At 38.5% G+C, this 14,483-nt stretch overlaps 1 protein-coding gene across 2 annotated transcripts in view; it reads left to right on the forward strand.

Annotated features, from left to right (window-relative positions):
• The window catches only part of LOC124556505 (kinesin-like protein KIF3B), a 132,193-nt gene that overhangs the window by 29,210 nt on the left and 88,500 nt on the right, over nucleotides 1-14,483 (forward strand). For both annotated transcript variants that reach the window (XM_047130460.1, XM_047130461.1), the window contains one exon: nucleotides 3,754-3,878. In XM_047130460.1, the coding sequence (XP_046986416.1) occupies nucleotides 3,754-3,878 (125 nt within the window). The remainder of the gene's footprint in view (nucleotides 1-3,753; nucleotides 3,879-14,483) is intronic.

Consider the following 14,483-nt stretch of genomic DNA (forward strand, 5'->3'; position numbering starts at 1 on the left):
GGTCCATAAAATATCAAGCTGTGACTGTGAAAGAAGCTAAATTGCCCAGTCAGGTACTTTTGACTTAAGATTTAAGGAATGCCCCTCTGGCAGCAATAAAACGGCATTAGCCTTAACAGTTAGATATTTTAGAACAACTCGAGACCTATATTATGAAATGGAAGGAACCAGACAAACTTCTCAGTGAGCTGAATGAATTTGCAATGGGTTAAATACTTCAATATTTACAACAATCATTTCAGCTGAAGTAGTTTCAGGGTCCTGCATGTGTTCTCCAGTTGATGAAGGGCTTGCCTGTGACAAAATGCATCATTATGACGTCCAAGCCACATCTTCACTTCTGAGTGTCTGCCCATCCAACATAAACATCTCGTAGCCAGAAGAGGAATGGCAGCAGAATGCCAACTTGTGTCCAGTCTGTGTTGTCTCATCTGATTTTGTGGGAAATGGCATAAATATCTAGTAGCCCAAGGAACAGCATCCTCAGCTGTCGAAAATATGTACCATAAGGTTTACTCCTTTGTTCCTTTCATCGTAAAGACCTTAGACTGTTTTCAGTATGGTTTTACTGCTGTAACAGCCTGTACAATTTTTATATTTTAAAGATAACTGACTGAACTATTGTTGCAAATGTGCATGTTTTATAGTTTTTACAAGTACAGAGGATGTGTGCACCTAATGTGCAAAGAGTAGGAAAGAAAAGTACACTTTGTGTTTTCTATATAATTCCCTAATTTTTTGGTTTTATGTTTAGTTTGACAAACTTTAGTTCACCATACACAGTCAGTAAGTATGATCCACATGTATTTATATTGCACTTTAAATAACTCGCAAGTAGACCTGGTAAAAATATTTTTACTTATTTTAAGGTCTTAATATGACCTTTTTATTTTTTACTATTGTAACATCTGAAGGTTGCCATTGTGGGCCAAACTTGATTGTGATTGTGTCATAAAAAGTTAGTGTGTCAGAGCAACAGAAGAACACACATATAAAAAGCATGTGTGTTCTCCTGCCGCAGCTTGGTGAGTAGATTTTTCATCTATCCAATTAAGTTATATTTTCAAAAACTGATTAAACTTTATAATTAGTCAGTCAGTCTCCTTAAATCGAATGTATTTCTTTTTCCAAAAACTCAACCTATAGTTTGTTGTAATTATAAAAATAATTTTTATATACACTGCCTTACAAAAGAAGTGAAGCACCCAGAAGACACGGCCAGATGCCATTGTAACTTTGTGCATGTACAAACCATCAGTGGATGTGTAAAAAAATTAAAGTAGCAATTCTCAGAGACACGTAGAATGGCCACCAGAGTGTATTAATGTTTGTGTTTAGTGTTACCAGATGTAGTAGGGTGTACAAGGTGTGTGAACAGCATCAGATGTTGAGTGATCACTGTGAAGTAGACGGAGATGCTGGATACTTGTGTAAGGTAGCATTATCGGCACCTGACAGGATTTGAAGGGGGTCTTGTTTTGGATCTCCATTTGGATGGCTAGTTGAACTTTGCAGCATCCAGATTTGTGGGGCATTCAGATGTGACAGAGGTCTAATGTTGGATTGAATGGAAATTTAAGTGCAGCTGTATTCATGGTAAAGGTTCTAGTCTGCCCTGTCTGACCACCACAAAGGAGGTATCTGCATTTTGCAACAATCCCATTGTAACCCCTTCACATCTGTGCCTGCCATCTGAGAAAAAGAAGAGACTCCCTGCAACCTTCTGTGTCATCCCACATCATTGGTTGGAGACTAGCAGCAGCTGGACTACAGAATGGCTAAAATCTAGATCAGGGACAATGACAGTCATGCTGTTGCTCGTCTATTGCTCATAGGTTTTCAATGTGTTAGTTTGTGTAGCCAGTGGGATAATTCTTTCTCATAACTATTAAGAGGTGAAAAGTGAGGCAACGTATTTCTAGTGCCAAAATTGAAATCATTGTCTTGTTTGCTGTTTTTCGGCCTATTAGTGAGTTTTGAGAGAGATGTTGTGCGACTATGTCAGCGAGTGCTATAAAGTGGGCTGATTTAAGTGATTTAGTTCTGCATGGCGACATCGTTTGTTGAATCGTTGGTGCATGTCTCGTGGATTAATTGCGGAGACATGAAAATGCATCAAATGTGGTGGTGAAATGACTACATAATCAATCTGCACAAGCACTCTTAAGTTTATCAATGTTTTTAAATTAAGTCATGGGATAAGGTAGGGTGATCATTGTTTATTAAAACAGTCGCACATTTGATATATTAATAAACACTTATCTACCTACCTTTTCCCACGATTTAATTAGATAATCATTGATCCACTTATCTTCGCCCATGATTTAATTAAAAATTATTGAGCCACCTACCTACTCCCATGTGCTCATGCAGATTGTTGCGTAATACCAAAGAAATATTTCACTGGGTGAACATAACATGGGTTGTGACGCTGCCCTTGGTTTGCAGATATTAGCACAGTTTAAATTAACTAACTCAGACAAGGAGCAGTTAAATTCTTAATCCTCACTTACAACAATGTGTCACCCTTTCTTTCGAATGTGTTACTTCGAAACACACAGTCTGCCTGTAGCTCTCTCATTGACTGTGTAACACAAACAGCTGAAACATTTTATTTTGTTCCCATCATACCTCACAGCAAGCGCTGACAATTTTCCTATATGAAAAACGTAAGTATGCTACTAGCCCTATTCTAGACTTTTTCCCTACAGAATTCCCATCTCGTGCATAGGTTGGCTATAAAAGCATAACACAAACTGCTGCATTTGGAATGGTGCCATGACAGGGAAGCATGGACTGCAGCTGATTGGTATCACATTGTGTACAGTAGTGAATCATATTTCATCACTACCTAAAATGACCGTGATTGCCAAGTATGGTGGCGACTGTGAAGAGGTCCCATTCTTCCAATGTTTTATAGAGATACAGTTATGGTACTTGTGTCATGGTGTGGAGAGCCAGAGCCATCAGGTATGACTTCTGGTCATGGGTAGTAGTGACTGAGGGAACTCTTGACAGCACAATGGTATGTCACAGACATCTTGCATCCCCATGTGTTACCTCTCTTGCATCAGGACAATGCTCATTCACACATGGCTCGTATCCCTGTGATCTGTCTGTGTAACGTTGCGGTATTTCCATGACCAGCAAGATTCCCAGATTTGACCCTGCAGAACATAAATGGAACCAGCTTGGATATCAGTTCTGTCCCAGTGCTAGTACCCAGAATGTCGAAGGCTAGTTACAACAGCTGTGTGCCAGCCTGTCCCAGGAGAGGATCAGCCTTCCCATATGAATAGGCACATTCATCAAGGCCAGGAGGAGTGCAACTGGTAAAGTGGGCTCATTCTGCCAATTTATTTGTAAATTTGACTCAATATTGTAATCACTGAAATGACATCACATACCCTCTGAACTCAGGAATTTCGTTTCATTTCTCCTCGCCATGTGGATGCTTTACGTTTTTTGTCAGGCACTGTATTCAGTGCAATTTCACTGACATAGTTAATCATTTTCAATTCTGGCTAAGATTTCCGGTGTTGCTCTGCATTGTTAATAGTAAATAGTAATAGTAGATACAAAATTATTTCTGTAAGAACTGTGTGAAACATGAAAGCGCATTTCAGTTTAAGGTTAACTGCTGCATACCTGAAGACGTTGTACCTGTCTTCACCTTTTTATGTTTAATTACTCTCTTGTGCAGCTATAATCAATTTGTGGTCTTTAAATAAATTAGTAAAAATTGGTTTTTAGTTCTCAGCAAGAAGATTTATACGAAGAGATTGTGCGCCCACTTGTTTCTTGTGTGCTTGATGGATTCAATGCCACAATATTTGCATATGGGCAGACTGGTACTGGCAAGACATATACAATGGAAGGTAAGTCTGTCAATAAATAAATAAATAAATAAATGTTTTAGTAGTTGTAATGGGATTGACTGCTGCGAAACCAGAACAAAGAGTTGAAATAACTGTAGAGACTGCGTGGTTTGGTCAAATGTGTTTAAAAATGTTTCTTGGTGTTTTATTCACTTGTATAGTGATTAATATTCTTTAAACCTAAAGAAAACATTACTGAAAGATTAAGTTCATGTTTTTGCAGTTTCCTGCAGAGTCCTGTTTGTGACCAGTAGGGAATGAGTTATCTGCTGTCTTGATGTGTCTAGTTTTTGTTTCTCACTTGATTGTTGGTGGTTCAGTTTCTCCAGAAGGCAAACCATCCCATGAAAATAAATCCCAAAACACAGAATCAGTGCTATATGGAACAATGATTTGGTAATATCTCGGATCCAGGGCTTCATGTGATTTGTTCCACACACAAAACGTACTAAGGCTGCATACCAAATTAAATGATTTAGCATTGGATCCAAACTGTTTATCAGGTTTGTGGTCCATCGTATGTATTGGGTTGACCCATAAGTCGTGATCTATTTTACGTTTAGGTTTCCACTAAAATAAACAGGATATGAACAACAAATCAATCAATGTTCTCTCCATTGTTGTGCACAACTTCTTCCCAATTTCCAATAAGCTGTTTAATGCCATGACGTTAGAAGTCGCCTGGTTTCCACTTGAAGAAATACTCCAGCTTAGCCTTCAGTTCCACAACACTATGGAGTGAAATGCCATGCAATACATTAGAGAGGGATTGAAACAGATGGAAATCTGAAGGCACCAATTCAGGCAAATACGGAGGATGTGGCAGCACGTCCCAGCCAAACATTTGAATGGACACCTTGACAATATGAGGAAATAGTTGTGTTGTAGAACAACACCATGTCGCTGATTAGATCGTTTTTACTGGATATCATTGTTGGTTCATTGCATTTGTTGTAAGTAAATTTCCATATCCAATTTTTGGTTCTAAAATTTGTGCTGGATCATGCATATCTTTGAGGTCAAAATGGCAGTCTTTGAATCGCTTAAACCAATTTTGCGTGATCCTAAGAGGCATCACTTCTTTGCCATTCCAGTCACAAATCTCTCGAGCAGCTTCTGTGTCTTTGGCACCTAGAATAAATGCAGAAGGCAGGTGTTGAAAATGTTTTTGTGTGTCAACTTGACTCTCCATTTTAATATCCTTAAAAGAACAAAGTATAACAGTATAAAAAACTAATCACACTGTTTTGTATAGCACATAATGCTCTGTCAAAGAACATAATAAACACTGCCAGAACATTTTATTTTCACACAACACTTTCAATTTTTTTAAAAAAAAAAAAAAAAAAAAGAAAAAGAAAAAAAGCTTGTACTTATGGGCAAACCCAATATTCACTTTCCTCATGGTAGTACTAGAAACAATGGTGCTCTGTTAGGAAGGGACTTGGTTAATAAGCTAACTGGGCAAAGCAGTGTGTATGTGCCAGTCACTTTTATGGAACTGGCACAACAAGATGGGTGGAAGTGAAAAAATGGCAGAAAGGAGCTACAGTAGAGTCTCGATTATCCGACCTAAACCGGCCGCGGCAAGGTCAGATAAGCGGGAAGGTCGGATAACACGGAAAATAATACAAAAAAACATAAAAATTAAACTAAAGTAGGCCAAATGAGTTAAACATTTAATGCAATACAAATCAAATTAGACTGAATAGATATTTACTGTGTGAAGATGTTAGTAATCATCTTTTGTTTGCCTGCTGTTTGCCGTTTTTTTGCCACTAAATCACGTAGTCTCTTAAGTAGTAAAACCTCGGTAGACGATGTTTCCTCCAGTTGCTCTACATATTTTAAAGCAGTTTCTAAGGCCTTGTGTCCTCTGTTGTGAGAAATCTTGGGCACACTTTCCTTCACTACATCCGCTTCTTCGTCTTCTTTTTTTTGTTTTCCATGTTGACTATTTCTTCATCTGTCACTTCAAATTCTTCATCTTGGACAATTCATTCATTTATGTCATCTTCTGTGGCGTCAACACATCCCAGAACTTTTCGTAACAATGAAAGCAGGGTAGTATTTTCTGGTTTGGTCTGCTGCTGTAGATTTTCATCATCTGGAGAATTTTCTTGATTTTCCTGTAGCCAAATTTCCCAGGATTTTCAATTGTATTTGCTCCAACACTCTCCCAAGATTGGGCCACGTCAAAAGCTACGTCTTTCAAATTAATATGGCATAACTGCTCTAGCATGTCTTCTCCCTTGTCCATAGCATTAATTAAAGAGGAAAGCAAGTTTCTGCGGTAGTTTCTCTTTAGTGTCTCTAAGGTCCCTTGGTCCATAGGCTGACATAAGGATGTGACATTCGGAGGCAAAAACATGGCCTTTATATCTTGATCTTGAAGTTCATCTTCATTAGGATGACAAGTGGCATTGTCTAGAAGCAACAGTGCTTTTCGGGGCAAGTTGTTGGCTTTCAAAAACTTTTCAGTTTGTTGCCCGAACTCTTTAAAAAAATCATTCTTTAAAAATGTCTGAGCTCATCCAAGCAATTTTTTTTTTTTTTTTTTTTTTTTTTTTTTTAATATTTCACCGCTAAAGCATTTTTAGATACATTTTTAAATGCTCTCGTTTTTTTTCCTTACCTATCATAGACAGTTTCATTTTCAAATTTGCTGCGGCATTACTGCATGCAAGAATTGTCACTCCTTCTTTGCTACGTTTGTAGCCTCGCGCTGCCTATTTGGCCTTTGATACTAATGTTTTTTCTGGTAACATTTTGTAATTGAGACCAGTCTCGTCGCAGTTAAAAATTTGATTGCCTGTTAAGTTTTCCTTGTCCAATACCTCATGAAGTTTATTCCTAAACAATTGAACAGCTTCAAAATTTGCTGAAAGCTTTTCATCACAGACATTAAGTTGTCAAATTCCGTATCTTTTCTTCCATCTATCGAGCCAACCTACACTCGATGTGAAATCAGGTTAACCTTCGTTTAGTTCGTTACGAAACTTTAAGGCTTTTTCCTGCAAAATTGGTCCCGACATGGGTACACCTTTATCTCTATGTTGAGTAAACCATAGGAACAAAGCTTCTTACTTTTTCATAATCATGTTTTTTTCGTGGTTTTCCGATCTTCCAAAACAGCTGAGGTTGCTCACTGAGAACACCACTTCTCAATTTCATTGCAGTTCCTTTTTCAGTCTCCAACTGTTGTTTTCCTGACATTATAATCTTGCGTCACTTTTAATAAAGTTTCACCATTGTCTATTCTTTTGAAAGCTTTAAGTTTTTCTTCCATTGAAATGACCAGCTTTGTCCATTTTGAAGCCATCACCACAAATTTTTACAATAAACAAAGTGCAACAAGTCCACTCCACTACAGATCTAAGTTAGCACTGAGGAGTGAGCAGTAGCAGATGGCGACAATGAACTGAGTATCAACAAACAACATGTTAGTCACTGACCTGTCGTCAGGTTAGGTTAGGTTAGGTTAGGTTAGGTTGCTGGTGCACGCCTGGCGTGGTGAAAGGGTCAGATAACACAGAAGGTCAGATAACCGAAGATCGGACAATGGAGACTCTACTGTATTTTGTTTGGACATGCCCATGATCACATCACAAATGAAGTTGCCTGATTTGATGGGGTATCAACAGGCACTGTCCAACATGTCTATAAGAAATGGTACACCACTTGTGGCCATATGACAAGTTGTAAGAACAGCAGTCATGATAGGATACTAACCATCAGGGACTGGCGACGAGTGTCACATCTTCTCAATGGTATTCAGTTTCAAAACACAGGAATTGTTGCTGGTAGTGTGTGCAGTTCCATCTCAACCAGTTTAGGAGTGAACACTGCGAAGAGAATAGAATGCAGTGGACATTAGGAGATGGGTTGCTCACAAAAGGCCATTATATTGATATTCACATACACAGATGGTCATAGTATTGTGTACACAAGGCATCAAAGGGTAGTGTATTAGTGGAGCTGTCATTTGTACTCACATGATTCATGTGAAAAGTTTTCCGACATGATTATGGCCACATGATGGCAATTAACAAACCTTGAATGTCAAATGGTAGATGGAGGTAGACATATGGTACCTTTTATTTTGGAAATTGCTAGGGATTCCAATATTCTGAGGTCCAAAGTGCCAGGAGTGTGTCAAGAATGCCAGATTTCAGCTTTACCACTCACCATGGATAACACAGTGGCTGACAGCCTTCACTCAACAACCAAGAGCAGTGGCAGCTGTGTAGAGCTAACACACAAGCAGCGCTGCATGAAGTAACCACAGAAATCAATGCGGGATATTGACAAATGTATACATTAGGACAGTGAGGTGAAATTTGGCATTAATGGGCTATGGCAGCAGATGACTGATGTGAGTGCCTTTGCTAACAGCACGTTGTCATCTGCATTGCCTTTCCTGGGATCGTGACCGTATCGGTTGGATCCTTGATGACCGGAAAATGGGAGTGTGGTAAGATGAGTTCAGATTTCAGTTGGTAAGAGCGGAAGGTAGGGATAGTGTGGCACACACCTCACGAAGCTATGGACTGAGATTACCAACAAGGCACTGTGCAGGCTGGTGGTGGAGGTTCCATAACGGTGTGGGCTGTTTTTTTTTTTTTTTTTTTTCTTTTTTTTTTTTTCTTTTTTTTTTGTGGAGTGGACTGGGTCTTCAATGAACCAATTATTGACAGGAAATGGTTATGGTCAGCTACTTTGAGACCAGTTGCAGCCATTCATGCACTTCATGTTCCTAAACAATGATGGAATTTTTTATCGATGACAATGCCCTATGCCACTGGGCCACAATTGTTTGTGTTTGGGTTGAAGAACATTCTGGACAATTTGAGCAAATGATTTTCCCACCCAGATCACCTGACATGAATCCCATCGAATATTTATGGGGCATAATTGAGAGGTCAGTTCGTGCACAAAAACCTACACTGGCATCACTTTCTCACTTATGGACAGCTCCAGTATTTCTACAGGAGACTTACAGTGACTTGTTGAGTCCATGCTACATAAAGTTGCTGTACTATGCCAGCCAAAAGGAGGCCTGACATGATATCAGGAGGTACCCCATGACTTTAGTCACCTCAGTGCGTGATGTAGACATTCCTGTCATCAAAGACGGCAGCAGCCATGGTCACAGGACTGCATGCATACATTCCTCGTTTGTTGAACATCCAGGTAACCTGTAGCACCTTGAGTGATCCATTAAATGACCCGATCCTAATGTCATAGAAAATGTCCATGATTATTTGGAACAGCGAATGAAACATAGCCGTCAGCTTCCCTGCAATTTGGTAGCTCTGTGGCAGGAATGACAGACCACAACCCACAAGCAGAACGAGGCATGCCATTTATCTGATGGGGGGCTGCCCCTCACCATTCGTTCTTGTAATTTTTTTATTTTATTTTTTTAAATTTTTTACTTATCTTTCCTTCCCTCCCAGAAAGGAGAGGGAATTTTGAGAATAGTTCATTTGATCCACTGTAGTCTAGCTGGTGTTGGGGGCGGGGATCCTAATTCGGAATAATATCTTGTCTCATGACACATTATTTTGGAATGTACACGCTTCAGTGAGAGTGCAGTTGTTGCAGCAAAAGCTACAATATGGGCCTGTAGGGAACAACCTTGTTTAGTCATCAGTGGTTTGTGTATTCTAGTCAGTGAGCTTCATCAGCCTACTTATCAATGTGTTGAACTTTTTGCGATGAAAGTAAGCAACAGTTTTATACGTCTTTCTCTGAACCTGTAAGAATTTACTTCTCACTCATCAGCCAATAATAATAATAATAATAATAATAATAATATAAGAAAGTGTTATACTGTAACCATTCTTTCTCCCACATTTTCAGTACAGACATTTTTGTTTCTCTTTATATAGTTGCGAAGCTTCACTGGCTAAAATGAAACCGAGACCCAATAAAGCAGGATCAAGTAGAAACCCCAACTTACAGGGCGAAAAGAGGCAGTTTCAGAATAGCTCAATTGAAAAATATTTTTTTTTTTGTTGCAATTCCTGAATATCATCGTTTGCCTTGCTTGGAAAAGTGTTGTAGCCTTCCCACAGAAATACAACTTAGAGACACTAAGATTGTCTGAATTCTGAATTTTCTAAGTTGCTAAAAGAACTACATAAACAGAAAAATTTTAGAAACAGCAGTTGACATGTCAGCAAGCAATGTTCAGAAATCCTGGTAAAGATTCAGAAACTGCAACAGAAATAAGTTTGGAAATATCTTGCTTTATAGCAGAAAGTCGCTGGTTATTTATGGACTGAGATTGTTGTAAATTGTTTCAAAATAGCTGCTAAAAAGATTTGCCCACAATCAGTTAAACATTTCGAGAACATTCAGCTAAATTGAATGACTGTGCAAAGGAAAGATACTGCAGTGTGTCAAATATAAAGGATGCATTAAAAACTTGCTCAAATAAATCTGCTTACTTTTCATTGGCTGTTGATGAATCAATTTACACCACCTCCACACCCCAGTTGTTACTGCTTGCACATGGTATAAACACTCATGAATTTTAAGTTTGCAAAGATTTTATTGGATTGAGTTTACTGTCAGGACAAACTAGTAATAGTGATATGTTCATTGGAACAGTGTTTGAACATTGATTTAGATCTGACTAAGTTAACAGGTGCCTTCCATGGTACAAATTAATTCTGGATTTGTATCAGTACTAAAGAAGTATTTAGGAGTGCACAGTGATGATTTCATGCAGTTACACCGTATAATCCACCAGGAGAGTTTGTGCAGCAGGTCATTAGATGTGGTTCCAACAATTAATTTCATAAAGTATCAAGGTCTCAATCACAGACAATTTAAAACTTTTCATGAAGACATTGACAGCGAGTATACTGATATGATTTGATTTACACAAAAATAAAGATAGTGAAGTTGCAATAAAACGCTGAAGCAGTTTCTAAATTTAGTTGATCAGATCAGATAGAACAGAAATATCTCTGAATTAAATTAAGAAATAAGTGTTGGTTATTTGACTTAGCGTTTTTGACTGACTTAATTAATCATTTAAATATGTTAAATACAAGGCCAAAGTCGATTGATTATTCAACTTATGACCCTGTTACATCTTTTCAGTGTGAGTTAAATGTGTTTCAAACCCAACTGAAGTCAGGCAGTTATGTCCATTTTCACTGTGACAAGAAAGTGCTGGAACAGTTAAAAGCCAGCTTTAAGACTACATACAATGAAAGAGTTGGTAACTCGATATCAACCTTCAAGACTTGTCTCACTGACTTTCACAACATTTTGCTATTGTTAGATTTGTTTAGCAACCATTTCCCACGAATATCAAATTTTATTAATCTGATAAGGGGCATGGCTGTTAGGAAAGGAGAGAGACTTTCAGGAACAGTGCACAAGGCATAATGTCAGGCAGATATCAGCAGCTGGGCCAGCACTCTGTATGAAGTCAGACTTGTTGACACTCTGCAGAGGAACTAACAGTGCTGAAATGGTTCGGCAAGGACATCACCCTTGGACACCAAGGTGAGTACCAGACACTTTGATACAGCCAAAATGTTTGAGAACCTGGGAGAAACTGTAGGAAGAACTTTAAAAGAGTACGGTGAAAACATCTCAATGGAAGAAACTCATCCAAAAATACCTGAAAAATCAGCACATAAATGGCCATTGCAGGGGGCCAAGACAGTGATTACCATGAAGCAGCTAGGAGCAAGCAGCACAGCAACTGAGTTCTAAGGGGCACTCACTGTAGAGTGATAGTTTGATGCTGATGCAGTAAAAAGTATGAGAAGTCCATACACATTGAAGGGAGGACAATTGAGTTTCCAATAAGTATCCAGCAACAGTTACTGTCTTGAGTTTTTTGCCTGTTAGAAAAGAACAAACACTGTAGAGTTTGCCTCTATTAGTGCAACAAGTAATATTTGATATTTTCTATGTGTCAGAATTTAAAGAGAAACCAGTGCTGTCTCGTACTTGTCTCCCACTGTATTTAAACTATTTGATTGCATGTTGTCGGGAGATATTGCAAGCAGAGTGCTCATCTCTGATAGCGAAAGATAGAACACAGGAAATGGGAGTTGCTGGAAAGGTAGGGTGTACTCATTGATTTGCAAAGATGTAAATCTACATCTATATCCACAAGCCACCATATGGTGTTGGCAGTCATTTCCGTTTCTGTTCCACTTGTAAATAAAGAGCGCGAAAGAGGACTATTTGTATGCCTGCGTATCTTCATGGTCCTTATGCAAAATGTACGTTGACTGCAGTAGAACCATTCCATAGTCAGCCTCAAATATTGGCTCTCTAAATTTTCTCAAAAGTGCTGCTCAAAAAGAATGTTTCCTTCCCTCCAGTGATTCCCATTTGAGTTCCTGAAGCATCTCAATAATACTTGTGAGTTATTTGAGCCTATTAGTAATGAATCCAGCAGCCTCCCTCTGGTTTGCTTCTGTCTTCATTTAATCCGACCTGATATGGATCCCAAACGCTCAAACAGTACTCAACAATGTGTCACAGTAGTGTCAGTAGCGTTCTTTTTGCAGTCTCCTTTACAAATGAACTGCACTTTCCTTAAATTCTCCCAGTTAACCGAAGTCGACCATCCATCTTCCTATTATCATCCTCGCATATTCATTCCATTTCATATTGCTTTTCAGCAGTATGCATAGGTGTTAATCGACATGGCTGTGTCAAGCAGCACACTAATAGTATTGTATTTGAACATTATGGGTTTGTTTTTACTACTCATATGTATTAACTTAAATTTTTCTACACCTGCCATTTGTCACACTGACTAGAAATTTTGTCTAAGTCATCTTGTATCCTGCTACAGTCACTCAACTTCGACACCTTCCCACACACCACAGCATCATCAGCAAAGAGTCACACACTGCTGCTTACCCTGTCCGTCAGATCCTTTACTTATATTGAAAATAACAGCCACTAAAGACACCTCTCCAAAGAAGGTTACACTATTGGGAAATAAATTGTTCTTAAATCGAATACTTAAGTGTTTGCACCCTTATTCCCTTCCTACCAAGCCAACTACTACTCCTCTTCCTTCCAAAATCAGCTTTTCTAAGCATCTTGGGAGACTTTCTTCCTCTCAGGCCATTAAATGTAACTTAGTAGACTTCAGCCCACATTATCGTCAATGTCCTGATTGCTCCACGCAGCCCATACCTCTGTCCAAAGCTGGTGATACTTATTTTCCCAAATGATTGTGGCCTGTGCTTACAACAAAGTTGCAAACAGCTGATAGGGGGCATGCTCACTAAATGTAGTTGGCAAATTACAGTTTAGAACAGTATAATACAAAGTTAGAAATGTAGTAATTGATGGAAAGATATCAAGTAAAACGAAAGTGATTTCTGGCGTTCCCCAAGGTGTTATAGGACCTTTGCTGTTCCTTATCTATATAAATGATTTAGGAAACAATCTGAGCTGCCGTCTCAGGTTGTTTGTAGATGATGCTGTCATTAGTAGACGGTAGCATTCAAAGAAATGTGACTGACGCCCGAACAATGGGGACTTACGTGCATCGAGAATAGAAAATAGGGCATTGAGAATGGCTAGCCACTAACCGAAATCTGGTTTTGCGTAATAAAATCTAAAAAAGAAGACTGATTGCTGTACTCTATAATTTATAAGCCACATAAGTCGCTGAGTGCATCCACTTTCTGAATGGAAGGTAACCTGATGATGATTGGCAATTGTGACCCTAAATTACAAAAAATGTGAGGTCATCCACATGAGTGCTAAAAGGAATCCGTTAAACTGCGGTTACACAATAAATCAGTCAAATTTAAAGGATGTAAATTCAACCAAATACCTAGGAATTACTGTTAAGAACAACTTAAATTGGAAGGAACACACAGAAAATGTGGTGAAGGCTAACAAAAGACTGTGTTTTATTGGCAGGACACTCAGAAAATGTAACAGATCTACTAAAGAGACTGCCTACAGTACACTAGTTCGTCCTCTTTTAGAATATTGCTGCACAGTATGGGATCCTTACCAGATAGGATTGACAGAGTACATCAAGAAAGTTAAAATACAGGGAGCACCTTTTTGTATTATCACGAAATATGGGGGAGAGTGTCACTTGAAATGATACAGGATTTGGGGTGGACATCATTAAAACAAAGGCATTTTTCATTGCGGCAGAAACTTCTCACAAAATTTCAATCATAAATTTTCTCCTCCAAATGTGAAAATATTGTGTTGATGCTAATGTACTGGGTGATCAAAAAGTCAGTATAAATTTGAAAACTGAATAAATTACGGAATATGTAGATAGTGAGGTACAAATTGATACACACGCTTGGAATGACATGGGGTTTTATTAGAACCAAAAAAATACAAAAGTTCAAAAAATGGCCGACAGATGGCGCTTCATCTGATCAGAATAGCAATAATTAGCATAACAAAATAAGACAAAGCAAAGATGATGTTCTTTACAGGAAATGCTCAATATGTCCACCATCATTCCTCAACAATAGCTTTTGTCAAGGAATAATGTTGTGAACAGCACTGTAAAGTATGTCTGGAGTTATGGTGAGGCATTGGCGTCGGATGTTGTCTTTCAACATCCCTAGC

Source organism: Schistocerca americana, chromosome X, assembly GCF_021461395.2.
Source record: "Schistocerca americana isolate TAMUIC-IGC-003095 chromosome X, iqSchAmer2.1, whole genome shotgun sequence".
In the NCBI taxonomy this organism is placed as follows: Eukaryota; Metazoa; Arthropoda; class Insecta; order Orthoptera; family Acrididae; genus Schistocerca; species Schistocerca americana.